Consider the following 23867-nt stretch of genomic DNA (forward strand, 5'->3'; position numbering starts at 1 on the left):
AATAGGAAAGACTCAGCCTGGCTGGGTGGGGTTTAAGAGAAGACCCCACCATCACATCCAAGTTTCCCTAAATTCAGCACCAATGGGAGCCTGGAGCAGTTGGGACTGTGGGAATTGAGGATTTGAGATCCCCAGGCAAGACTCAGACCCTCGGGATTTGAGGGCTCCCAGCAAGACTCAAACCCTCACACCATCCAGATTTGAGGTCCCAGGTAAGACTCAAATCTTCAGAATTTGATGTTCTCCAAAAAACTTTAAATCCTCAAGACATCAGAATGTGAGGTTCTCTGAAAGGACTAAAATACTTAAATCAGAATTTGAGGTTCACCAAAAACATTCAAATCCTCAAAACATCAACATGTGAGGTTCTGCCAAAAGACTCAAATCCTCCAGTCAGAATTTGAGGTTCTCCAAAAAACTTTAAATCCTCAAAACAGCAGAATGTGAGGTTCTGCCAAAAGACTCAAATTCTTGGATCAGAATTTGACATTTTCCAAAAAGACTGAAGTCCTTAAATCATCAGAATTTGAGGTTCTCCAAAAAGACTCAAATCCTCCAGTCAGAATCTGAGGTTCTCCAAAAAACATTCAAATCCTCAAACAGCAGAATTTGAGGTTCTTCAAAAAACTTTAAATCCTCTGTAAAACTCCAGGCTCAGTTTGAGCATGACCAACTTAAGGTGATCCAAACACCCTTCCCTGCCCATAAAAACAGAATTCCCTGAAAAAATCTGGGAAATGGAATGTAAATATTCCCTGTCTACAATCCAGCAGCAATTCTGCCTTCAACCTCAGCCAGATGTTCCACGCTTCAGGATGCAGGAAAGGGCAGCGTAATCCAGATGTTTTGGGAAGGAATTTGGGTTTGGAATTGGATCCGGAGTCTGGGAAGGAAGCACTGGAGAGGGAACAGCGGAGAAGCTGAGGGAGGGAAGGCAAAAAACCCCGTAATTTGTTGAGTTGAGGAAGTTCGGCCTCTCCCTGGTGCTTCTAAAATCCCATTTCCTATTTCCATGCAAGGCCTGGATTCCCTGGCCCACGTGTGGGATCTCACACGTGGAAGTTTGGGAAGCTCAGGGCTCAAGAACTGATTGTAAAATAGGAGATTCTTTTCCACCATCATTACCTGGGACAAATGCAAGTGAGCCCTGGCTCACAGAAAACAAATCATTTCTTTTTCCAGCTGGGAAATAGGAGGAATATTTATCCTCCTCCTGTATCCTCAGCTCTGTAAAATCCGAATGAAGATACAATTCCTGCACTGGAAAGTTGAAAATTTAAGGCTGTTCCTGTAAATAGGAGGAGATTGAATCGCTGACGTCGCTCAAGAGGCTCAAGGGTCTTGCAGGATTCTGGACTCCAAGCTGAGGAAATTCGGGGAATAAACTTGGGTTGGTTTGTTTTCTGCAGGAGGGAGTAAATATTCCAAGAGGGGATGAATGGGGAAGTGGTCTTGGCTGGGAGAACTGGACAGGGATGGAAGCAAAAGGAAAAAGAGACTGACATGGCTGGAATGCTGCATCCAGGGCTGCATCCAACAGCAGCAGGACGTGGAGCAAATCCAGAGGAGGCCCTGGAGCTGCTCCCAGGGCTGGAGCCCCTCTGCTCTGTACCAGGCTGGGAGAGCTGGGAACGTTCCCCTGGAGAAGAGAAGGATCCAGGGAGAGCTGAGAGCCCCTTGCAGGGCCTGAAGGGGCTCCAGGAGAGCTGCAGAGGGACTGGGGCCAAGGCCTGGAGGGCCAGGAGCCAGGGAATGGCTTCCCAGTGCCAGAGGGCAGGGCTGGATGGGAGATTGGCAATTGGGAATTGCTGGCTGGGAGGGTGGGCAGGGGCTGGAATGGAATTCCCAGAGCAGCTGGGGCTGCCCCTGGATCCCTGGAAGTGTCCGAGGCCAGGCTGGACATTGGGGCTGGAGCAGCCTGGGACAGTGGGAGGTGTCCCTGGACACTGGATGATCTTTAAGGTCCCTTCCAACCCAAACCATTCCAGGATTCCATGGTTTGCTGCAGGATTTTGGGTGGGTTTTCAGTCCAGTCCAACCCCCACCTCACTGAACTGGATCCTTGGAAGAGCTGCTCATCTTCAGCTTGAGGATCCAGCCAGCTGCTCCATGGGAAGTGCTTCCTAAAAAGCTTTGGAATGTAAGGCTCCCTGAATCTCAATTAACTCACCCTGAGCTGCTTCATTCAGTCCATCCTATTCAATCAACAAATCCCTTGGCCACAAGGGACACTTTGGGCTCTTCCGTGGCTCCAAACTGGGACAAAATCCCATTTTCTGTGCAGGCAAAGGGCCCTGAGGAGGAACCTGCTCAGGGAAAAGGGCTCTGGAAGTAGAAGGCAATGAAAATTAATCAGGAGAAACATTAATTTGAGAGTTTTATTGTCTTGTCAAAACCCAAATCTTCACTCACTTCTTACCCCTTCAGCTGGTTCTCAATAATTATTCTCATTTTTGCTGATGACTCCTCGCTAGGTTGTTTAAATCCACTTTCAAATCAAATAATTGTGACTCAGCCACATTTTATTTCAAAAAAACCACCCCCAACTCTGAGCTGGTTTTCACTCCCACTTTCCCTCTGAACATTTCACAAAATCCCTTTTCTAAATAATTCACCAGTCCCACAACACAGACAATATTATCAGAAGCCCTGGTGCTTCCACACCTCAATTAAATCCATAATATAGGAGGGGAAGGAAGTGAGAAATTAATGGAAGATACAATCCTGTGGATGGTAGGAAAAAAATCTCCACCATTTCCCAGCTGAGAGTGCCCAGGGAAATAATTTCTGCCTTTGGGAAATAGAGAAATTCCTTTTTAATAAAGTTATAAATAAATAACTTTTTTTTTTTTTTCTTTTTTGGTCCTTTTGGAGAGTTAATCAGAAATGGATTCAGCAATAATATTTGATAGATTTTGCTTTGTTGAAGAGAAGGAGATGAAAAGCAGGGTGAGAAAGAGTCAGCGTGACAAAAATCGGGATACAAGTGACCATCAGGAGTTGGTGCTTTTCCGTCCAGCTGGGATCGGAGGCAGGACAGCTTTGGAGTGGGAGCCTGGCTGGGTTTGGAGCTGAGGCTCAGCAGAAGAACCCAACTTGGCCTTGCTGGATTTCCTCTGGAGGTTCTCACCAGGTGCTTCAGCGCCTGCAGGAATCATGGAGAAGGGAAGAGGGTTTAGTCCGATAAAAAGTCAAAATTTACCACAGATTTCCAGAGGTTTTGGGGGAATATCTCGACCTCATCCATGTGGGTGAGGAACTTTTTGCCTCAGCAGTCACTGGGGTTTTTTGATATTAATTTGGAATGCTGGAGTGGGAATTAATTAATTAATTTGGAATGCTAGATGGGGCTTGGAGCAACCTGGGATAGTGGAAATTGTCCCTACCCATGGCAGGAGGTGGCACTGGATGATTTTTAAGGTCCCTCCCAACCCAAACCATCCTGGTTCTGTAATTCCATGAAAATCACTCCAACCTTTCGATGTGTCCACTCCTTTTCCAGCTCCTCCTGGCTCCTGGTGCTCAGCTTTGGCGTCTCTGGGGAGGTGAATTGGAGAAAGGGGAACCTGAGTCCACAGACTTTCAGTAAGAACTGCATCAGCTGGGACAAAAAGGTGGCCCTTGTAAGTCCCAAATTCCCTGGAGCAGAGGGGGGAAAAGATTCCTGGTTGAGAACAGGAATAAAAAAGGAGATGGATCATGTCTGACAGAGTTCTTGGTGGTGCAGGCACACAGCTCAGCTGAGAGAGTGGGAAATAAATCCCCATCCTACAGAGCCTGTTCCCAATCCTGCAAGAACTTCTGGAGTTTGCAAAGACAACAACCACACCTCTCAATTTTCATTTGATTCATTTGATTTCATTTGGTTTAATTTGATTTCATTTGATTACTGATTTCATGAAGCAGGGGCAATGAAGAGGTTCAGCAGCTCCAGGTGGGAGATGAGGATTGGAGCTCCCCTGTTTCCAAACCTGTGGAGCAGCACTGCAGGAAAGGATTCCGAGTAAATAAAAGAGGAATTGCTGGAATTGTGTTTCCGGTGTTCCCAGGGCCAACATAAACCTGGAGTAGCCAGTGAGTAGTGCCCTGGGTGCTACTCTGAGCTGTTGTATCTTGAAAATCCAAAGCCAAAACCTGAGTGCTCGGAGGCCCTGCCAGGGATAACGACCACGCCAGAGCTTGCTCTGATAAAAGCTTCCCATTTCCATCCAGATATCATCAATTTATTCCAAGAAAAAGCAAGGAAAAGGCCTGGATTGATATTGGATTTCTCTGGCAACGCTTCTGACACTCCAGAATGTCTCTGGTCTAGGTGAGAGAGGCCAGCTCAGAGATTTAGGAGTTACAAATGTATAGATTTATCAGTCTGGGAGGGAGTTCAGTGATTATCCGCCCTGACCTTATCCATGGTGCAGAAATCCAAGCGAATTCCATCCCTGTCCTTCTTGCAAGGAGCATTTTAGCTCGTGGGAATGAATTACAGAGGGAAGAAGTGTTTCAGTGGTGGCTGAATAAATCCATACCCCAGGAAGAAGGGATCAGGAACAGTGGGATAAAAGTCTGGTACTTCCACGAGAAACAGGGAATTTTTTGTTGCCAGAGGTAGTGTGGAAGTCTTTGAGAATTTTGTCACTGGGAGAGGAATATTTTATCAAGGGAAAGGAATATTTCATCCCACAGGACTTCACGGTGTCAAAATCCAGCATCCAGCAGTGTTCAGCCCAAGTATTCCCTGCCCTTCTCCTGGGCTGTCCCTTCTCTGAGGGCAGAAGGTCAGGAAAACTGTGGGAGATCATTTCCAGAGGGAAGGTTTTCCTGGTCCGAGTGGCACCAGAAATGTGCAATTTAATGAAGGTTTCTTGTCAAACTACTCCATGACTTTTACAAGTCGTAAAAACCTTCTAGAATTACTCCAGAATGTCAAAAACATGGGGGAAAACTGGAGCTTAGGGGGTCTGTGCCATGGGGGTGTCCAAGGTGTTTAGAAAGGAATGAGAGGCTCCCTCTCCTTCCTGCTTTTTTCCCTGGAAATGAGTTTGGATAATGTGTGTTCAGTCCTGCCCTGAAAATCTCAGCACAGAGAATTATTAGAGGTGAAGCAGCCAAAATTTGAAGTTTTCCCTTTAGTAAAATTTCCCCATCAGAAACGTGGGAAAGAAATGAAAAATGGGAAGAAGAAAAGAAAAAAGAAAAAAAAAGGAAAGGAAAAGGGAAGGGGAAAAGGAAAAAGATAAGAAAGAGAAAAGAAAGAGAAAAGAAAGAGAAAAGAAAGGAAAGGAAGAGAAAGGAAGAGAAAGGAAGAGAAAGGAAGAGAAAGGAAGAGAAAGGAAGGGAAGGGAAAAATAAAAAGAAAAAACATAAATGAAATAAAAAGAAATAAAAAAAAGAAAAAGGGAAAAGAAGAGAGAAAAGAAGAGAGAAAAGAAGAGAGAAAGGAAGAGAGAAAGGAAGAGAGAAAGGAAGAGAGAAAGGAAGAGAGAAAGGAAAGGAAAAGGAGTAATAAAAAACCCTTTTACAGACAAAAGTGAGCAGTGCAATAGAGCAGACAGGGCCCTAAAGAATTTATCACTTACTTTGAAGGACAGTTGTAGGATATTTTGCCCTGCAGGGATAAATTGGTTAAACCTGGGAGTGAAAACGAATGGAAGCTCAGGCCAAAAAAATCCACATTTCCATCTGTGGGAGAGCTCAAAAATCTCTGGAAACTGGTGTGGAATCAGGAAAAAACAAATTACCATGGGTTACTTCCAAGGAGAAGACCAGAGCTGTGGTCTTAGCAGTGAAATTAGAAACTGTCCTGCTGAGAGCTGCAGGTCAGAGGGGAGATGTCCAACCAAAACCTTGAATTTTTACTTGATTAAATTTAATTAGGTTTCTTTTAATTGCAGAGCAGAAGCAACAGAACAACGGCAGGACCCGATTCCAAGAAGTGGGAATGACCTGAGCAATGGTGATGCTGTTCCCACACAGCTGAAGGTGTCTATTTTTTTACATAAAAATTGCCAGATTGGACAAGCAATGCAAAAAATTTGGGGTTGGATTTGGTAATCTTGGAGGTGTTTTCCAGCCTTAATGATTTTATGGTTGGATTAATCCCTGATGTTGGAAAATGTCACTTCCTTCACTGGCTATACCTGGAGCTCAACATGTTCGGCTTGACGGCTTTTTTAAATTTACTCTTCCATCCCAAGTGTTGGAAGCATAAAATTGGAGAGAAAGAAGAAGAAAAGATTAAACCACTTCAATATTTTTTTTAAAAATCCTTACAGGCTGGACCGGAATATTTCAGAAATGGGGGATTTTTCTCCCCAACATTTCAGCTGCTTCTCTACAAGAGCATTTCCATCAATCACACCTTTAATCCAATTTTTTCCCTGAATTTTCCGTATTTCCTTTATGAATTTGCTGCAAGGCCCAGGAAATGACTCAGATGAGCAGTTTGCTTTTCTTTCTCCCCTCACAGTTGTTTCTCCTCTCTGTTATTAAGGGTGCTAAATGCAAACACTGCTCGAGTCACAACACCCAAATGTGCTGCGGTGGAAATCCAGATTTCATCCCATCTGCCACGGGGGAGACCTTCCCAACTTCACACTTCCAGGTCCTGCCTCTCGCTGAGGGCAGATGATGCAGAATCCCTCAGCAGCTCATTCCACACCCAGTTCCACTCAGGAGCTGCCTCTGCTCCCCCCTCAGCACAAATTCTCGGGATAAATGGATCTGCAGAGGCCTCCAGCTCCAGCCTTTTTCCAGGGTGTTAATTAAGCACTTGGAATTACAGTGGCAGGTTGTACATCCCATCCAGGGAAGTGGCTGGGATTTAAAGGGAATTCTGAGGGGTTTTCTCAGCAAGGTGAGCTAAAGAGTTCTGCTTCGAGATGAAGGGAATGAGTTGAGATCTTACAAAGATGTTGAGCCTCTCTCATGTGGCTTAATGTGGAAAGCGCCTCATTATTTCATGGGATTATTATTCCATGGTGGTTTTTAAAGGATGTGAGAATATGTCGGTGAAAATCCATGGGATGGTGTGTTTAGATAGAGCAGGAATGGTGCCTTGGTTTGGATGGAATGAGAACAAGGAATCAGGCTTGGGATTGAGCCCCTAATCCAATTCTTCCCTGTGAGGGTGAGGAGGGGCTGGGCTGGAATTCCCAGAGCAGCTGTGGCTGCCCCTGGATCCCTGGAAGTGTCCAAGGCCAGGCTGGACATTGGGGCTTGGAGCAGCCTGGGACAGTGGAAGTGTCCATGCCCATGGAACTGGATGGGCTTTAAGGTCTTTCCAACCCAAACCGTTCTAGAATTCCATGGAATTCCACTTTACCAACAACCACAGGGCACAGAGTGTGGCTGATTCTGAGATGAAGCTTTCAGATGAGCTTTGTGGTCATTCCAAAGAGCCTGGCTGAAGACACAGCCCTAATTCCTGCTGTGGGAGTGGGATCTGGCCTGCTCTGCTTCCCTAGGCCGTGCCATCAGAGCATGAGGTGACAGCAGATGGCCAAGAGAGGGGGAAAAATGGGATTATCCAGGAAAAAAGGCCAAAGTGTCCCTGGTCACAGCCAGAGCTCAGATCTCCTCCTGGAACAGGAACAGCAGAGGAAGCCATGGACTCCTTGTGAGGGGCGATGACAGAGCCACAGACTCACTTGGGAGCTGAAGGCCTAAATCCAGCGAAGATCTCTCTTCAGATCTTCTCCTCTCTACAAGGAGAGAGGATTTGAGGAGGAAACATCTTCAAATGTTGAAATGACACAGGAGGTGTCCCCTGTTTGGCTGTGGAGCAAATAACTGAGGGTGGTCATCACCCAGGGGCAGAGAGGCTGCACGAAGACACGAGGCTGAGGGGGTGAGGAAGGTAAAGGCAACACAGAGCTCAGCACCTGGTGGAATTTAAAGACAGGGATTTCCAGATCATGATAACACCCAAATGCCACTCAGCAGGAACTGTGGTAAATTCATTTTAAAACTAATTTATCACTCAAATTAATCACTCAAAACCAATTTTATCACTCAAATTCTGGTTTTCTATGCCTGGACCAAGTTTCTTTCAGCATCTTTTTCCCTTCAAATATCCCCTGGAAAGAAAGCTCTTGAAAATCCCTTCCTGTGGGTGTGAATTATGGCAAAAAGAAACCATTCCTATCCATAACTTTAGTTTTATGCTGCAGCACCACGTGTTTCATCAGGCTGCTGATGGTTTAGGATTAACCTTCATCCCACCCTGAACTGAGCTCACCTGGTCTCTGGCATAGTCAGGTGAAAGTTCTGGTTCCTGGCATCTGAGGACAGAGGTGGCCTTGGTTTCAGGAGCTGCTGATGGGAACTCTTGGATTCAGCATCCAAATCCCTGAAATGATCCAAAAACAAAAGTTCTGGTCACACATAGAAAACAAAGCAACTTGCTCAGAGAGAGAGATATTTTTATTTAACACACCCCAAATAATGTGAGATTAATCCCACCCCTTGTGGATAACGCCCAAGGTGAGGAGTTTGTTTTAGGACAACTAAAAACCAAAATTCTGGCAAATTTGTGTGGACACCGCCTCATTCCCAGACTCAAACCAGAGTTAAACCCAAGAGAAGCACCACTGAGGGTGTGAAAATGAGAGAAGCCCTAAATGAAATGCTGAGCCAAAAGAGATCTTCGAGGTCTTTTCCCCACCTTAACGATGCCCTATATCTGTGATTCTGAAAAATTAAATTAATTAAAACCACGCAGGCAACCCACTGAAATCAGTCAGAGCAAACCAGCGAACACTGCCCGGCAATGAGACATCAAAATGACTTTAATTACACCTGCACACAGCCAGAAGCAAAGAATAAAGAAGCCAAGCTTGCAGCTTCAATTTGGATTTAAGGATCTAAATGTATGCAGATAACCCTGCAGGGTTGCCATAAATAAAAGAAGTTGGATTCTTGTGTGACACAGCCTCAGATTTTCTGCCAGACTCAGGGAAACTGAGCAATCCATTCCTGTTTGGATTCAAATGTGTAATGAGGAGATTCATCTTTTAATATGTCCTGATGCACGAGAAAGGCAAAGTTTTAAGTACTTTAGGAACTTACTTGCTATTTTTGGCAGCAGTTTTAGATATTTCATAGGATTTTGATTTATTTTTAATTGGAATAGGGTTTTATGGCCTCTACCAGTTCTGGTCACAGCCAGGTATGTCCCAGCATGATTCCAGCACAAATGGGTTTTCAGGGAGGGAGGAAATTTGATTTGGGTGAAGAAAATCCTGTTTATTTGGGAAAACCTGACGTGCAGCTCCCTCCATTCATCCCAAGGCTGCTGGCACTGGAGCCAAGGAAGGGCAGGGGTGGGTGAGCCAGCACTGCCACTGATGAAATACTAAAATTACTGAATTCTTTCTCATTTCATGACCAAAGAATGCCTGGATTAAAAAAAAAAAAAAAAAAAAAAAAAATCTGCTTTGCACTGATAGCTCTTTTCAAGCAGAGGAATCAGGATCCAAATCCTCAAATAAAACACTGCTCAGAACACTGATACAGATAAAATCTGGCCCAACACCTAGAAGAATCTTCCATTGTGGAAACTTTTAGCTGACCAAAATGGTATTTCTGTGTGCTAAAAATACACAGACTCCTTGACCTGTAGAATTCATGAGTTTGGTCTTTTGAAATGATAATCTCCTTTTTAACAGTACTTGGTTTGTGTTGCTTCAGGTCTCCTGCAAAGCCCTCGGAGTGAAGTTTTCTGGTATTTCCCCCAAATAATTTGAAATTAATCAGCTTTAATCAACTTTATTCTCTTCGTCTGCCCCACGGAATGGTTTGGGTGGGAAGGGACCTTAAAAAGCATCTTGTCCCACGGGCAGGGACACCTTCCCCCATCCCAGGGTGCTCCAAACCCTGTCCAACCTGGCCTTGGACACTGCCAGGGATGGTTCCATAATTCCATATCCAGAGAAAGATCCAGCAAATCCTAGGGGAGTTTTCCAAGGTGAAACCTCTCTCTGAAACTTGACTTAAATCTGATTTAATTCTACTTAATTCTTGATTTGATTTAAACAAAAACACTCCAAAGCACAGCCAGGCACCAACGATGGATGTGGCTCCCTGATTTTCTGCTAATTCCTGCTGCATTCCAGGATTCAGATTCTCCCTCAGAATTCCAAGTATTTTATAACATTCCTCTTCACGGTGCCTCTGGACACAATTCCTGGAGGGAATGAGAGTTGTCTGCTCTTGCCTCCCATTCCCACCTGTCCCTCAGGGCCGGATTTCCTCAGGAAATGCTGATTTGGGCTGACAGGATTTTCTCTCACCTGCCCCAGAGCTTAACTCCAAAATCAGCTTCCCAGGAATGAAAATTGTGGAATAAAGGGAGCAAAAAGCAATGACTTAAAGCAAACTGAGACGAGGAGCTCATGCTGCAAACCAAACCCCAAACCTCCAGCAAAAGAAAATACTGATTGCCATTTTTATTTTCTCATTTCAAAATGATCTAAAATGGATTTATCAACTACTTAAAAACCCATTTCTTTAAGTAAAGATTTGCAAAATGCATCTGCCTATAAGCTTGAACCACTGGTTTTCTAAAGACAGTTTAATTCTGGAGTGTTTTTAATTTTCTTTTGATTTTTAGACTGAATCTCCAGACTCTGCCATTGGAATAATTCTCACCAACACACCTGGCATGTGGAACTGGTGACTGCAATGAGCTGAACTTTTCTATTCCTTCTGCTGTTTTAAATTCCACCACTGCCAGTTTCTCCATGGCAGGTAGGAAAAGAGTTTGGATTAGGAAGGTTTACACCAGGGGAAGGCAGGAGAGCCACCAAAGATCAATGAAAGAAGATCTCTTGAGATTTATAGAGTTTTGACCCATTTTTGCAGGTCTCTGACCATGAGGAAGAAGAAAAAGAGAGGCAGTCAGGATAAAATATTTTTTAAAATTTTTAAAAATCTAAAAATATTTAAAAAAAAAATAATAAAAAAGAAATTAAGAAGTGGAATCAGCTTTAGAAATCCTCTTTAAACAGAGATTCCACTGCAGCAAAAAACCTTGTGTTGAGCACTGCTGTGGCCTTCCACCACTAATTATTAGTGCTAAAAAACCACAGCAGACACCGTGAGCTGCCAGAAAAATGCTCCTTTTTTCTTCTCTCAGAGAAACTTGCAATAATGTCATCATTTTAGACAAGTTACTACATTTTCAGTGTTCATTTGGGGATTGCTGCACTCCCAAAGGCCAAGGGGTTGTGATTTATTCGTTAGGACTGGATTGAAAAAGGAGAGTTCTCTGTGAGATTTGCAATCCCTGACAGTTTCTGATCACTCATCCCTCAGAGCAGTGGGGAAGACACCCTAAAGAGGCATTTTTGAGTGCATTCCAAAGGAATTTAGCTGGAATTATTCCAGGTTACCTGTGGAAAAGAGCCTGACGTGCTGCAGAACAACGTCTTTGGAGAGAGGCTTCTTCCTGGGGAAGAAAAATGACCAACTTTACACAGCAATTTAAAATTATTTGTGGGGATTGAAATAGCTGGGATCCTCCTTTCCCTTGCTAGGATTCCAGAGGGTTTGCATTTAGATATCCTGGGAAAACAGCAGAGCTGGATTAGAACGAACGAGGTGCTGGGTGGGATTTGCTCATCTACATAAATCACAGAGTTTGGTCTGAAATATTTTTGGCTTGGAATGATGAAGATTTTCATCTCCAGTGAAGCTTTATTTGTTCATTGGAATCCAAAAATGTCCACAAGTCCCTGACAGGAGGGGGCAGCTGGGGGGGTCGGGCTCTGCTGCCAGGGAACAGGGACAGGAGAGAGGGAACGGCCCCACGCTGGGCCTGGGGAGGGGCAGGGTGGATTTTAGGGAAAATTTCTTCATGGAAAAGTCTGTCAAGCATTGGAACAGCTTCCCATGGCTGTGGTGGAGCCACCAAACCTGGAAATGTTGGAAAAATGTGAGGATGTGGCACTTGGGGGCCATGGTTTAGTGGTGACCATGAACTCGATGATCTTGGAGGTCTTTCCAACCTTAATTCGGTGAAAGAAGGAATTACCTGGAGCAAGTTTGAGCGAGTTAAAATGACTTTGCACCATGAGATCTCGGCAGAGTGGGAAATGTGCAGTTTGAAGGGTGTGTTAATTACCGTGGGCTGTAGGACGATACAATTTGTCAGGTCAGACAAACCCAGCACCACGGTGAGCTGAAAAAATGCAAATTACAGAGGAACCTTATTAAATCCTGCTTTGTTATCAGCTGATAGGCACTGATAGTTATCAGTTTAATGGCTACATCGTGGCTGCAGGAGAGGTATTTTGTCATGGTCTGAGACAGAGCCCAGTTAATCTGCTCAGTGTTCACGTTAGAATCGTGAATTCCTTCACTGTTTATCTCAAGTTAGGCTCTGCTCAGATGCTCTCTGAGCTTGGTCTGAATTTCATTTTCTTTTGTTAAATATAGCATTCTGACCTTTATTTATTCCCCCCGGGGTGGATTACAGGTGTAGAACCTTTCTGTCCTTACCTTTTATAATTAATTACAGCCAGAGAAAATTAGGGCAGGGCTGGGCTGCTCACAAGGGAGGAGGCTGCAAGGAATCAGATTCTTATTTTGCTCATGGATAATTCACACGAATTTCTTCTTCCTTTTTTAATTGCAGCTCTCCAGGAAGGGAGGGGAGTGTGGTTACTGCAGTGCCAGGACATTACTGAGGTGACAAAATCATTTACGGTCCCAAATGTAACAGCTGAGCCAAAATTTGGCTTTAAGGCTGCAGATTCTATTTTTCTCATTCAGTATGGTCTAAGAGGCATCTGGGTTTCCCCTGGAATGTTGACACTTCTGCTGACACTGGAAAGCTTTTGGAAAAAGAGAATGAAAACTCAGAGCAGTAAATAACACAAAGGTATTCCTGGAAAAGGAGAATAATAAGAAAAAGAGCTTTGTGGCCACAAAATGAGTGAAACCTGAGGTAAATGATGGCCTCCTCCACCCTAAACCACTTCTCCTCGCTTTCACAAAATGTAAACTTTTGGAAATAAAAGTTAAAAATAATAGGAATTGTTGGGGTAGGAGTGATGGCAGAGTGTCACCAAGGCAGGAAATATTTCGGCTTCTCCCTCACCTTAAACTGACAAAGTTTGGATGAAAATGAACAATGCTGCTGGCAGTTTGTGAATTTTGCACTTGAAAAGAGGGATTTCATCTCAGAAAACCGAAAGGTGGGAGTCTCCCTGTTTGTATCACCCATTCCTCAGTCATAACTTTTCCCACACCATTTTTAAAGCCTGGCAAAGAGGGGGGCAGGGGTTGTTCCTCCATCCCCAGCACGGATTTGAAACATCAGAGGAGTTATAAATCCACAGGGAAAGAAGGGAATTGCCCAGCAAGTGGTGCCTGCCAAGCCATCCCTCATCGTAATGACATCATCACCCTGCAATGGAACACAGTTTACAGCTTTCATTTTTCTTTTCCTCTTTCTGCTGTTGTTGTCCTCAAAAAGGAGCATCAGCCACATCTGCCTGCAAGGAGAGGGGATGTCCTAGAGGAAAGGACTATTTAGGAGCAGAAGAAAAAAAAGGAAGAGGGAGGAAACTGGAGTTTCCAGAGATTATTTGAAATCCTTGTTGATTGAAACAGCAAAAGCAGGTGAAAAAATGTGCTTAAATTTGATCCCTGGCAGTTATTGCTGGAATAAAACTGGGAAGGTCTCGGCTGGATGAGTTTTCCACTGCCATGGGATGGCATTCATAGGGAATCCTCGTGCTCCTATGAACTGCATCCAGCTATTCCCATGGAATAGGACAACTCCATGTCGTTGTGGAGAACTGAGAGATGAAATTCAGCTCCTTCCACCAGTACACGAGTGGATGAAATCCATTAGGATCAAGGGATTTGTTCTGGTGTAAAACTGAGCTGAAAATACAAGTGGTGTTCTTCTCTGAGTTTAGCTGCCTCAATCCCAGGGGAATGGAGTGATAGGACAAAGGGGGATGGCCTTAAGCTGAAAGAGGGAAGGCTTGGATGGGATATTGGGAAGGAATTCTTCCCTGTGAGGGTGGGGAGGCCCTGGTGAGGCCTGGTGTGGACTCTCCATCCTGGGAAGTGTCCAAGGCCAGGCTGGACAGGGCTTGGAGCAGCCTGGGATAGTGGGAGGTGTCCCTGCCATGGCAGGGGTGGCACTGGATGATCTTTAAGGTCCCTTCCCACCCAAACCATTCCATGATTCTGGGGACCTGGGAAATATTGCTGAAATCAAAGTGGGACGGAGAACAGGAGTCAAACAGGAGAAAGAAAGGTTTGGCTACAACTCCTCATTTCTAAGTTCCAGGAACTGCTCCTTACCATGGAGCCTGGGGGTGCATTCAGCACGTCCAGGAGGTCTCTGGGATAGCGTTTGGCAGAAGGCTCCAAGAAGTCACCGACTGATGGAGACCAAGTGGGTGCAGGAATTCTTCTGCCAGGGGACAACTTTTGTTCTGGGAAGAGCTTAGTTCTGGAACCTGGGGTGGAAAAGACAATCCTCAGTAAAAATATTCGGAACACAAGCAGGAAGGAACAGTCATTTTCCATCCCTGGAAGTGTCCAAGGCCAGCTTGGATGGGGCTTAGAGCAGCTTGGGATAAGTGGAAGGTGGCCCTGCCCATGGCGCTCCACACAACTTAGTTTTTAAAACCAAAATGATTTCGAGTTATTCAAATTATTTCAAATTTTGGGGGAAAAAAAATCCATAAACTGGGATATCTCCTGTCTATAAAATCATATCTAAATATGAAATGAAGCCATAGAAATAATCTTATAAATAGTGCTACTTGTCCTTCTTCCCGCTGAGGCCTCTGGCACCAGTTTTCCAGGGAAATTGTGGATTCCCCATCCCTGGAAGTGCCCAAGGCCAGGTTGGAGCAACCTGCGATAGTGCAAGGTGTCGGGGTTGGAACTGAATGTGCTTTTAATTCCCTCCCAACCCAGATCATTCCATGATTTTAAGTTTCAAATCACTGAATCCCATGGATAAAAGCTGCCAATGCAAGCACAAAACATTATCAGCTCCAAAACCTGCTCTACTTCTGCTATTAAAAGTTTTTTTAAATAACTTCTATTTTCTAGAAAATCTATTTTCTTGCAGTATTTTTTTCACTCTGTACACCAGCAAAAGATCTTGCCCAGCAGTTCATTAAAAAAGAAAAAAAAGAATTATAAACCTCTCACAATCTCCCACAACCAGTCTTCCCCCTGCTCCAACCTCACTAAAAATGTCCCTGTTAAAGACAACCTTGGGGCGAGTTTTGTAAAATAAATTATTTCCCACAGTCCACGAGAAGAGAGGATCTCTAGAAATAGGATAGTTAGACTTATTTAAACACCTATAAATGGGGCTCTAAATGAATTTAACGGTGTGCAGTAAATTTAAAAGTTACTTTATGAGCAGAATTACCAAAATCTTGGAGTGTTAATGACGTTTCTGTAGGGAGAAGTCACTCACTGAAAGAACTCAGAGCAGCTGAGGAATAAAAAGTCCTTTAGAGGAGCTTCAGATACTTAAATCTATCTTCAAAAATACCAAGATTATATAAAAACCTTTTCTTTTTAATCCTCCTCCTTTTTTCTCTTTTCCTGGTCATCTCTGTAGGGTTTGGTGGGGTTTTGTTGCCTTCGAGACAAAACATCCCCAGAGTTTTTAAGGCAGGAAAATACAATATGATAGCAAATAAGGCAAGGAAATCATCTTTTTCACCTCAGATAAAACATGGGAGTTGTGGAAATTAAAATAAAATCTACCTAATTTAAGGCTAAATAAGATTTTTCAGAAAAGTCCTCACTGCTGAAGCTCTGAGAAGCCACAAGGTGTGCAGGAGCTTTTCCTGTGTCCACTGGGAAATGAATATTATTAATTCTTCCAGGATACAAAATTACTTGAAATTATGAACTGATGAATATTGCAGCATCCTTTATTAAAATTTTCAGACATTTTGCCCTTTTTTCAGCTACTTTTATTTGCAGCCTTCCTGAGCCACACAGGCTGTGGATATTGGCTGTGTGGTCCTTAGGAAAATGATTCTCCACCCTGTTCCAATGGATCTGAAATGGAACCAACATCCATAAACCATGGGAATCCTGGAGTCAAAGGGAAGAGTTCATAGGAATGAGTTGCTTTTTAATTCATCTTGCACATCCTCTTTTTACCATAATGTCTTTTTGTTTGGTTTCTTTTGTTTTTTCCCAGTAAAGTTCTCCCTCCCTTTCCCTCCTGGGGCTGATTCTATGGCTCTAGGATCAGGGAATTGATCTGTCTGAAAGTTTTGGGGAGTTTTGGGGTTTGTTTTTGCTGTGTTAATGCGGGAATCCATATGGGGAGGGTCTGAGGGCGCTTGGTGTGTTCGGCCTAGGAGAGGAGGAGGCTGAGGGGAGACTCATTGGGGTCTCTCCAACCTCTGCTCCCTGGGACAGGGACAGGAACTGGCTGGAGCTGTGCCAGGGGAGGTTTAGGCTGGATTTTAGGACAGGTTCTTCCCTCAGAGGATGGTGGGGCACTGAATGGGCGCATTCCCAAGGCTGCTCCAGGAGTGTTTGGACACCGCTCCCAGAGATGCACAGGCTGGGATTGTTGGGGTGTCTGTGAAGGGACAGGAGTTGGACTGGATGATCCTTGTGGGTCCAACTCAGGAATTCCATGAAATTTTGGGTGGAACCATTTCCTGGCCCAAGTTACACACAACTGCACAAGCAGGAATGAGAACAAGCACTGGGATCAGCTGGAAGTGGCCACGAGGCTCCAGCCTCAGCCATTCCGGCGCTAAAAGGCTTCTTTTAAACACACCACAGATCGTTTGGGATCAGTGGCTCACCCCAAAAGCACTTGGAGTGGATTTTTAAGTTGTCTTCTCACCTTCCTATCCTCGTTTTCCTGCTTATCCTGGGGAAAAGAGTCAAGTGAAGTCCTGGTGCCATCCCAGTTTCTTGTTGCTCGAGTTTGGGAGGCACAAAGTTCAGCCATGGGCACCCTTCACTCAGGATTTATCTGGAATGGGGGATCCAGAACCTAAAATCATCCTCAGAGGAGTCAGGAACTCCATGCAGAGCCCAAATCCATCCTCAGAGGAGTAAGGAATTCCATGTAGAGCCCAAATCCATCCTCAGAGGAGTCAGAAAACTCCATGCAGAGCCCAAATCCATCCTCAGGAGGGTCAGGAACTCCATCCAGAGCCCAAATCCATTCTCAGAAGGGTCAGGCACTCACTCTTTTCATATTATTGCCTCAGGGCACCCTCAGGGATGTAAAGCACTTGGGAAGATCTCCATGACAGATCCAGATTGCAGTGAGGAATCAGCCTGGGAGAGCCACTGCAGAGAAGCTCGAGGAGGTTTCAGGTCTCCCAGGCTGCATCATTTACAGATTTCAACTCTTTTAACAACAAATAGGAATATTCTGCTGATAAAACCAGTAGTTGCCAGCCACAGTACCTGCCCTGCTGTTGATGTCCTGAGTGCTGTCAAAAATCCCAGGTGGCTTCAAGCCCAGGTTGACCTCCACAAGGAGGCTGAGCTCTGCGAATGCCTCATCCAGCTCATCTGCACAGAGGGAAATGCATTTCATGGCACAGAGAGAAAAGAAACGGAATAAAACCCAACTTTCCGTCAGCGCAAAGACACAAATCACACGAGTTTGACACAGCAATACATTTTTAACTTGTCCAGCTCGTCTCTTGGAGAGAAAAAACCTTCACCTTCATAACCAGCACATTCAAGAAAAGCTCAAGTTCAGGCTCTGCACTCACCTAAATCTTTTCCTATCGGCTTCTTTCGTTAGGGCCATATTTAAATTGTGAGCTCTGTATGCCACGTTGTCTTGGGGTAACCTTATGATGTGTATCCCATATCGCTGCCTATGCCCAGAAATTAATTTTTGTGCCTTTCTATGCCTCTAAACTGAGCCTGAAAGGGGGAAGGAAAAAAAAAAACTGAGCAAAACTTTCTCAAAGCAGTTTGCAGCTCGTTCAAGGTTACAAAAAGATAGCAGGTTTTTTTTCCCCCAGCTGGGGCAGGGGAGGGAGGAAGCACCCGGCTTGCTGCTTTCCAGTCAGTTTTTGGCCAGTTTTTTTCAGTTTCTTGTTCTCCGGAGAGAGACTGAGAATTGGACTTTGGATTTCCTTCTCTGGAATTCCGGATTTTTCCCCTTTTCTACTGGACTGCTTGATTGCTGTAACATCAGAGCACATCGGGGAGGACTTTCCACCGGGCACAGAGGGCCTGGCCCCGGCCCAAGCCCCAGCTCCGAGGAGACCAAAGGGAGGACTCCAACACTTTCCCAGGTTTTTTCCTCCACAGTGAAAGATTTTACCATCTAACATTATTTTCCTTCCCATGTGTTTGTTAAATAAATAGTTTTATCTTCTTCACTTTCCTTCGAGGAAAATTTATTTTTTTTCCCGAACCTGGTGGGGGAGGGGTGGTTGTGCCTTCTCTCAGAGGATATATTTCTAAATTTGCCCAAACTGGAACACACGTGGACAAACTTGCACTATCTCACACCACAGCGCTCTGTGAACCCCCAAAATCACCTCTACACACTGTGATTTGTGAGAATGAACTAGAGAAGGACTCTTGTCTACCACCTGCCATCTTCAACTCCTAATTATCCCAAAGGAAATCCCATCCAGCAATTAACTCACCCGTGTTGATGACTGCATCGAAGTATCCAGGGAGATCCTGGTTTATCTGGAGGTACATGTCCACTCTGGACACTGCCTCTTCAATCTCTGGCCTGCTGAACAATCCTGTCCTCCTCAGATGTTGCTCATATTTTCCTTTGTCCTTTGGTACCAACAGGATGTACTTGGGTTTAAAGTAGGTTTTTTTCAAGCTACGAACACCCTTGAAAACGGAGCAGAAAAACAAGGGGTTCTCGTGAAACTGAGCATTTGTTGAACTTGCAGCTGAGTTTTTTCTCTGTGTTTATCCCAAATTATTGGTTGGAAGTTGCTCTGCAGGCATTGGTGGCTCCAAGAGCCAAGGGGAAGCACTGCAAACGTTTAATCCAACACGGAAGTGAGGGTCAGACTCGTAGCAGCCTCTCTCACTCCAAGTGTAGGCTCAGCAAGATTTTAACTTTTAAAATTGGTGTCAGTCTCCTTTATGAGCCCGACATACTCTAGATTAAAGGCAACGAACAGCTCTAAATTTTCAGTCTCAGCCCACGGCCCACAATTAAAATTCCTTTTAATAGTGCTAAATCACTTTTGTTACGAGCCCTGCAGCAGATAATGGACTCGGCACCTTCTACCCCCACCCATAACTCACCATTATTGTTTCTCAGAGCCCTCAGCGATACAAAACTCTGCATAATTCCTGTGTGATCTAAAAACTTCCGTGACAAAGGGGTTTTAGCTGCCTGTCCACGAGAGCAGCTTTGGTAATTCCCAGGAAAAGTTACGGTCGGTGCCTGTAGAGCTGGGTTAAGCTCCTCATGAATAAACACCACGTTCCATTAAGTTCCTTCTCCTAAATTATTTGATAACACATCTGCTTGGGTGAGGAACTGACAGCTTGAAAAGGCACCCCAGTCCATCATATTTAATCTCCTATTTTTCTTGCCTTGTAAATTTAAGGGCTGCCTGGCAAGACAACGAACACACCCTGTGCCTATCAGTGGAGACCGAGGGTGATTCACAGTTCTGTCAAAACTGAGGGGAAAAAGGAGATGGAGCTACCCAGAGATGAAGTTATTAATTTGCTCTTTAATATCAGCTGAGCCACAGGCACTTAAAAGCTGCATTGCAGCACTAAATTGTTGCTCATTTGAGCAAGGAGCCGCTGTTGTGTGGTTTGTACATTTACGTGCAAGCCAGCGGATGTGCAGGGATTTATTTTGGGCCCAAACTCCTCGTGAGCGCCAAGGTACTCAGCTGAAAATTGGGGTTTTTTTGATCACCGGTTTCCCAAACAAAATTATCGTCCTGTCATTCATGACATTTAGTGTCAGGTTTTGATCAGGGTGCTCAGCTTAGGGATCCTGTGTTAGCACTGCAGTCTCCTGCGTTTCTTTTTATCCCTGTTGTTTCAGTCAGTGCCACATTCCAGGCACTCTGTGGAGTCTCCCATTTTGGAATCTGCCCCGGCTAGAGCTCATTTTGAAGGAATAATTTGGATGGAAACGCAGCAAGTCTTTCTTTTTTGTCACCTCACCTCGCTAGTAAAGGTTGATCTAAGAGAATGAGGAGCATGATTAGAAAATTAGCTAAAAATGAGAAGTATAATTAGAAAATTAGCTAAAACTTTCAGCTTTTGGGGTTCCAAGAGATGGGTTTTGACACTTTGTAGCTCAGTTTCCTAGCATGGCCCAGATTCTGAGATTCTTCCACTGGTGCACGTGCACCTGAGAAATCTCAGGGAGGGAAAAGCACCTCCTCAAAAAAATTGCGTTTTTTAATAGTTCTGCCCCAAATATCGCCTCAGAGCTGCACAAACCCTCTGTGGCTTCATCAGCAAAGGTGAAACAGGTTTTTAGGGGTGGAACTGGTCCTGCTGTAGGGTGGAGATGGGTGGGAAGCTCATGGCTGGAAAGCTGAGGGTGCTGGAATGGGAAGTGCTGGGGGTGCTGTGGGGAGATGAGGCTGCTGAAGGTTGAAAAAATAGGCCAGAAATTTAAAACTGAGAAAAAAAATAAACCAACAGAGGGACCCTTCTGACTAAACCAAGGTTGGAAAAGCCCTCTAAGACCATTCCCCCAGCACTGCCAAGGCCACCACTGCCCCACATCCCCAAGTGCCACATCCTCGAGTTTCTTGAACACTTCCAGGGATGGGGACTCCACCACTGCCTGTTCCAATCCTTTACCACCCTTTCCAGGAAAAAATTTTCTCAATATCCAACCTGACCCTCCCCTGGAACAACCTGAGGCTGTTCCCTCTCACCCTGTCCCACATCCCATGAAGAAATGGTCACGCACAGGTGATCCTCACCTCTATTTCCAAGTGGATGCAGGTAGCCAGCCCCTCCCTGGCAATGGATTCCACGGTGTCTCTTCCCAGTCCATAGCAGTGGCCACTGTATTTGTAGGTTGCCAGGAACTTTCCCTGAAATTCAGAACAAGGATAATGCCAAAGGAAATGTTTCCAGGGAAACAACTTCCTTAAATGAGTGAATCACTCTGGATTTCTTTGTTTTCTCTCCCTACGAAGTTTCTTCCCATTTAAATCAGCATTACTGAGGGCAGCAAGAGCCCAAAATTAACAGAGAAGGGCACCCAGAGCTGGGCTTGTTCATGGATAATCAAATTCCAGGATCCTGAGAACAAAGTGCTGACAACATTCCTGGGTTATTCCTTCCCACTGCAAAGGAAAATCCAAAGCCAGGGGCATCCTTCTGGTGATTTTACATCAAACCATGTAAAAAATAGGGGATTCCAAGGGCCAGGCCATGGGAAACGGGAGATTCCATGGAAAAGGAAGGACTGCAACACATCTGGCAAGGAGAATGTGGAATTGGCTGAGGCATTTCGAAGTTCAAACCTGAAAACTGCAGCCCTGGAGAGATGGAAGCAGATTATTTTATAATAATTATAAAAATTATTATAAAGCTTTTAAAATGAAACCCCTTGATTATTGCTATCATTAAGGGCCAGATCAGTTGTTTCAGATTCTGCTGGCTCCCCCCTTTGTATAAATACAAATAATGGGCTCTGCTGTGGCTTTTCAAGGCAAGGTTTTATTGCAGGCAGCAAAAGGCATCAAAAAGAGCAGCTGGAGGCAGAAAACCTCCAGAGAAACTCCACTCCTTTAGGGGGGATTTGCTCAATTTCCAAGGAGTTCCCCACAAGGTTGCTGGAAAATGTTGAGAAAATAAAACCAAGAAATGCCCCACTATATTTGTGTCTGAAAATGAATTTGTTTCTACATGATACTATTATTTAAATATTCCCCACTGACCATTTTTCCCATTTATTGGTTTCTCGAAACTCATTTATGGCAGAAAACACAGCACAAATACACAAAGAAATCTGTGCTTTCTGTCTGTGAACTTAAACAACACAACTGTGAGTGAATAAACATTCACACCCAGGCACAAACTTAATATAAAACCTAAAATAAATCAGGCCTGGACGGAGAAGTTGAGTTCATTGTGGGAGCAGGAAATAGCTACAAGGAGAGCAGTCAGGTACTTACTCCTTTCACCATTTTGTCAAATTCTTCTTGAGAAATGAAATAATAATCAAGTCTGTTTTCTTCCCCAAAGTAAGCTGTCCTGGTGGTGTGGCAGGGCCTGGGAGATTGATGGGATAATAAAGAAATAACCTGTTTTCAATCACAGCAGCAGCTATGGACTAGGAATGGGAAGGGAAAGCAGGGAAACTACAAATAATTGTGTTTTAAGGAGCAAAGAAATACGAGAAATATAAAAAGGTGCAAATCACACCCCTAAAATGCTGCAGATTTGAAAGATTAACCCAGAAATACACCAAAAAAAAAAAAAAGTTAAATGTAAGGTGATATTTTGGCTATAAATCCCCGCCCAGCCTGGGATGGCCTGAACTGAAGCTGTCACAGCAGCCTGGAACTGAGAAATGATGAATCCATTTTTCCCCCACTTCTGTCAGCTTGGGGATGATATAAAGTCCAATCCTAAATGTGGAAAAGGAGAGGGGGAGTTGGGCTGAACTGTGAGGTTAAGAAAGAGCTCTAAAGTCCAATTTTTAAACACACCCCCAATGGGAAGGGGAGAAACAATCCTGGAACCGAGGGGATGAGTGGGATAAAAGGCAGGAAAAGTAAATCCCTGCTATCCCATAAGGATAAACCTCAGCTACCTGAGCTCCCCACCAGGATAAAACACGAAAAACCCACCACAAAAAAACCCCCCAACCAACCCAAAAAACCAGGCGAGTTAATGCAGGCAGCAATTTGAGACTGAAGTATTCAGCGGCTGTTTGGAAATCCGATTTTTCTCCTTGTTTGGTGCCGTTTCTGCTCATTTATTCCAGGGAGCTGGGCTGGAAACCATTGAGGAATTCAGTGACAGCGTCAGAGGGTGGCACTTTTTCCTCAGCAAATGAGAGCAGCGAGTTGCACAGGGGCTCTGTGAAATTCCCCCTGGTTCTTTCCGAGGTAACACAAACACACCGAGCTTTAAAGGTCACTGCTGAGCACGAGCCAGATGGTTGGAGGGGCCAATTTCACTTCGTTTCTTGCAACACTTGCATACATTTCAACCCCCTTTTTAATTGCAAGGCCATGTTTACATTCAAACTGCCAGGGTACCTTGCATGAAATCCATTTTTAATGAGCAGAATGTTTGAAATTTCGAAGTGCGAGCCATAAAATCGCTGAAATCTCCCCCCCACCCCTCCGAACAATTAAAATACAACTTTGCTTTATGGTTGCAATTTTCTGCTCTGTTAAGATTCTGTCTCTCTTTTATTTATTTATTTTTTTCCTTCCCCTCATGCATGGAAGTTGTAGGAAATAAAACACACAATACAAAAGCAGTGCTTTAAAAAAAAAATCCCCTCACGGAGTGTTTGGAAAATTTCAATTGGTGCTGAATTTATTTTCTCATTTCCAAAGTAGCCTTTCAAAGCAGAGGGAAGAAAGGGATTTTTTTCCAAAGAAAGGGAAAAAAGGGATTTTTACAGACACATAACAGGTCTTTCCTTAAGAAAAGAAAATGAATGGGTGAATTCAATAAAAAAATGCAATAAAAAATAAAGTGCAATTTAAAAATGGAGAATTAAGGGAACACAGAGCAGTGCTGGCTCTATGGGACCTATGGAAATCAGGAACTGGGAAAAACGGGATGGATGGGTTGAAGGAACATCTTGCAAACCTAAAATCAGGTATCAGACGGTGGGGATTGAACTGAGCCAGCCAGAACTTCCTTTGGAAAGGAAGAGTTTCTCTCCC

At 44.3% G+C, this 23867-nt stretch overlaps 1 protein-coding gene across 5 annotated transcripts in view; it reads right to left on the minus strand.

The window, feature by feature from the left end:
- Positions 1-2359: 2359 nt before the first annotated feature.
- The window catches only part of LRGUK (leucine rich repeats and guanylate kinase domain containing), a 41268-nt gene continuing 19760 nt past the window's right edge, over positions 2360-23867 (minus strand). For 2 of the 5 annotated variants that reach the window (XM_039571635.1, XM_010410009.4), the window contains 9 exons: positions 22134-22230; positions 20931-21044; positions 18642-18843; positions 17434-17541; positions 14317-14474; positions 11388-11443; positions 8234-8344; positions 3476-3639; positions 2360-3145 (listed from right to left, as the gene is read on the minus strand). In XM_039571635.1, the coding sequence (XP_039427569.1) occupies positions 2994-3145; positions 3476-3639; positions 8234-8344; positions 11388-11443; positions 14317-14474; positions 17434-17541; positions 18642-18843; positions 20931-21044; positions 22134-22230 (1162 nt within the window). In that variant the 3' untranslated portion in view covers positions 2360-2993. Of the gene's footprint in view, positions 3146-3475; positions 3640-8233; positions 8345-11387; positions 11444-12487; positions 12831-14316; positions 14475-17433; positions 17542-18641; positions 18844-20930; positions 21045-22133; positions 22231-23867 lie in introns of those variants that run through there. The other 3 variants (XM_010410011.4, XM_039571634.1, XM_010410012.4) reach the window with 3 other exon arrangements.

The sequence above is a fragment of the Corvus cornix genome, chromosome 1A (genome assembly GCF_000738735.6).
Source record: "Corvus cornix cornix isolate S_Up_H32 chromosome 1A, ASM73873v5, whole genome shotgun sequence".
NCBI classification, from domain to species: Eukaryota; Metazoa; Chordata; class Aves; order Passeriformes; family Corvidae; genus Corvus; species Corvus cornix.